At 36.5% G+C, this 3,353-nt stretch overlaps 1 protein-coding gene across 1 annotated transcript in view; it reads right to left on the reverse strand.

Moving 5' to 3' along the window:
* LOC107715738 (dnaJ homolog subfamily A member 4-like) overlaps positions 1 to 1,172 on the reverse strand; it is a 9,294-nt gene extending 8,122 nt beyond the window's left edge. Inside the window, exons 1-2 of the mRNA XM_016521924.1 lie at positions 1,072 to 1,172; positions 607 to 754 (exon numbers count right to left, since the gene is read on the reverse strand). Coding sequence (XP_016377410.1) covers positions 607 to 738 — 132 coding nt within the window. The 5' untranslated portion in view covers positions 739 to 754; positions 1,072 to 1,172. The remainder of the gene's footprint in view (positions 1 to 606; positions 755 to 1,071) is intronic.
* Between the last annotated feature and the right edge of the window lie 2,181 nt (positions 1,173 to 3,353).

The raw sequence follows: 3,353 nt of genomic DNA on the forward strand, positions 1-3,353 counted from the left end.
TATTACAGTATTTATTCATCTTTGTTTACATTAGTTAATACAAATACAGTTGTTCATTGTTAGTTCACAGTGCATAAACTAATGTTAACAAACACAACTTTTGATTTTAATAATGCATTAGTAAATGTTGAAATTAATATTAACTAAGATTAATAAATGCTGTAGAAGTAGGCTATTGTTTATTCTTAGTTCATGTTAACTAAAGTAGTTAACTAATGTTAACTAACGAAACCTTATTGTAAACTGTTTCCAGAATATTGTTCAAATTGTTACTGCCTTTAGTCATTATTTTGGAATAAATATAAAAATGCATAAAAACACTATGAAATATATAATTAGTATTAAAAATAAAATAAAAATAATATTAATAAAATACAAAATAGAATTATATTCTCTTTTTTATGAAATATTTATATATAAATAAATATGTATATATAAAACTGCCTCCTCGTTTTAAAACACCACCGCACGCCACTGTTAGAAATGCATCTCGCAGCTCACATGAGTGTTCAGGACACTTCCAGAAAGTTCCTCTCATTTCTGTCGATGTATTTATCAGGTGAAACATGAGACAGTATCCGCTCGCGGCGCAGCACCTTCACTTACTTTCTCTCCTTCATTCGGGTTTTTGTCCGGGTGATATTTCAGCGCCAGTTTCCGATATGCCTTCTTGATCTCGTCTAGCGAGGCTTTGGGACTGACGCCGAGCAGATCGTAGAAACCGGTTTCTCGAACCATCTTTGACAGGAATCAGCTACAGTGTACAGGAACACAACATATCAGCAGTCCTGCCTACTACCACAATATGCCTATGACAGTTAAAAGACATATTAAAGCTTAATACAGTGTTTAATAATGCCACTAAACATACATATGTTACATGAAACAATATTAGAGCAGGTTAATACAAGCGGTCACTTGAATTAGCCTACAACAGACTGTTATTACTTGAAAGCTAACGTGATAGCCTACTCAAACTGTCCGTTACATGAGTGAATGGCTCTAGAGAGAACCCTTCAAATAAAGCTTCGTGATTGTATTTGTGTACGTTATGAGTTTGATAATACTCACAGGAATAAAGGAAGAGGAAACGCCGGCTCGCTGTGTCGCGCTGGGCTCGTCTCTCTGCTTGTGTGACTGTTGTACTGTCGCTGAACGCAGCGCGCGCTGTCGCTCTCATATAAACCGCGGCGCTCCAGAACCTTCTCGTATGGGAAGCCAAACAACCCAAAAGTGGGATGAAACAGCGCGGTATTACAGTGTTCACGCCGCGCTGACCTGTCACTGATTCTCAGCTGGTTAACTAAAAACTGAAAAAGTGTCTCAGAAAAAGTGGCATTTTGAAATAGCTCTAGTGTCAATTGTTTGCAGATGCCACTTGGATTGATATTTTATATCTAAAGCAAAAAACTGATTTTTTTTTTTTTTTGGGATGTTAATGATCCTTTCACATGGTGTTTTGCTCAACTGTAGCAGGATCAGAGTCTAGAGTCCTGCCTTCATGTTCATCTGAATTATCCTACAGCTCACTACAGAAATGTTGAAAGTTTATGGCTCCTCCTGAGTCTCTAGTGTTGAGTCCGACATTATTATTCTCCGGAGCCGGACTTAAACTCTTGTGATTTCTAGAACTGTGAACATGAGAAAAATGTGGTCCTCGACTGATTTACAAAATCTTACAAAGTGCCTCAGAAAAAGTGAAGTTTTAAAAACAGCTCTAGTGTCAATTATTTGCAGATGCCACGTGGTTTGATATTTTATATCTAATGCCATTTTTTTTCTACTTATCCTTTCACAGCACAGGGAAAAGGCACGTTAGACCTTAGTGCTCAGAGAATGGTGGATCAGTAAGAGCTTGTTAATATATGAACATCAACATGTCTGAAGTGTCTGTATGATAGTCAGCTGAAGTCTGTTTATAGTGAAGTCTTTCTCTCTATTCCTCAGTCTTTGTATCGTGCTCAAATGCTGGTGTTTTGCTCAACTGTAGCAGGATCAGAGTCTAGAGTCCCGCCTTCATGTTCATCTGAATTATCCTACAGCTCACTACAGAAATCACACTCTCCTTCTTCAGATCGAAAGATTGTGATTCCTCTCGACTCTCAAATATCGAGTTCGGACTTCATAAACTCCGGAGTCGAACTCTAATGATGGACTCGACGGACAGACATGTTAATGGACTTGTTTATCAATAACTGTTCAGGCCTACTGATATGCCATTCTCCAAGCAATAATATGCCTCTCCTTATGCTCTGAATGGACTTTCTCCGAGGATCAGGGGTTTCAAAGAACTCTTGAGGAGTAACCAATGCATTTCATGGACAAAGAAGTGGTCTGTATTATTCAACATCTGTAATTCAAATGTTATCTGTTAAATTATTTAGTACTAACTTCACTTATTTGAGACACATCTTGAAGTATTTTTAAGCATTTACTTCTAAAGTCATTTCCCTTCAAGTTCACATAGATATCCCAGCAGAATAGCCACCGGTGCAGTTCATTATGGGAACAATAAACGTTACACAAAGACTGACAGCCAGAAACAGTCAAAGAGTCTTTGTCTTCATTTTTAACTGTGTATTTATTGTCAAATTCAAAAGCTAACAAATGTAATTTTTGTCAAATGTTTTCATTCAAACGTTTGCTTGTACATTTATATTGTCAGTCGTTGAAATAAATGTGATCTATTTAATATTTTGGTGTATAATGAAAATAAATGTATGCATTTTGAATTGTAGCAAATGAGACAGAGTCAAACATGTGATGTTTTTGTTTCTCTGTATTGAATCAGTTTTGAAAATAAATTTGTCTGCCCTTAATGTTTGAACATCATCATTGACAAAAATTTGGTTCTTGAGTGTGTAATGTTGCACATTATCATATCATATTTATAAGACACAGGTAAGAAACTTTAAACAGGCAATTACTTTGGTAAATTCAAAAGATTAAATTTTTATTGAATGATTCTTACAGGAGACTTTTGACAGATTCAAACTGGAGACTTTATTAATCATCAAAAGTGCTGAAGAGTCACAAAACAGTGAATAACAACTATCTTGATGATCTGTGATGAATGTAAGTCCAGAAGGTGAAGCACAGACTCAGTCAATCTCAGTTTGTGTCGATCGACAATGTCACTGTTTCTAGAGCTCAAAGAAACCTTGTGCTGCACCGACTATAAATCTGATCCGATGTAGGAGAGACACAATGCTGGATAACTGACAGCGACGACGAGACACAATGAGCAGCAGCTTCAGTTCATCAGCTGCTCAGATTTTACACTCCTCCTCTTGAACATAAACCAGTGATTGTAGGGTCAAAGTTTCAGTGATTTGAAGACTGGTAGATTCTCT

The sequence above is a fragment of the Sinocyclocheilus rhinocerous genome, unplaced genomic scaffold (assembly GCF_001515625.1).
Source record: "Sinocyclocheilus rhinocerous isolate Xijiao unplaced genomic scaffold, SAMN03320098_v1.1 scaffold3207, whole genome shotgun sequence".
Classification (NCBI taxonomy): Eukaryota; Metazoa; Chordata; class Actinopteri; order Cypriniformes; family Cyprinidae; genus Sinocyclocheilus; species Sinocyclocheilus rhinocerous.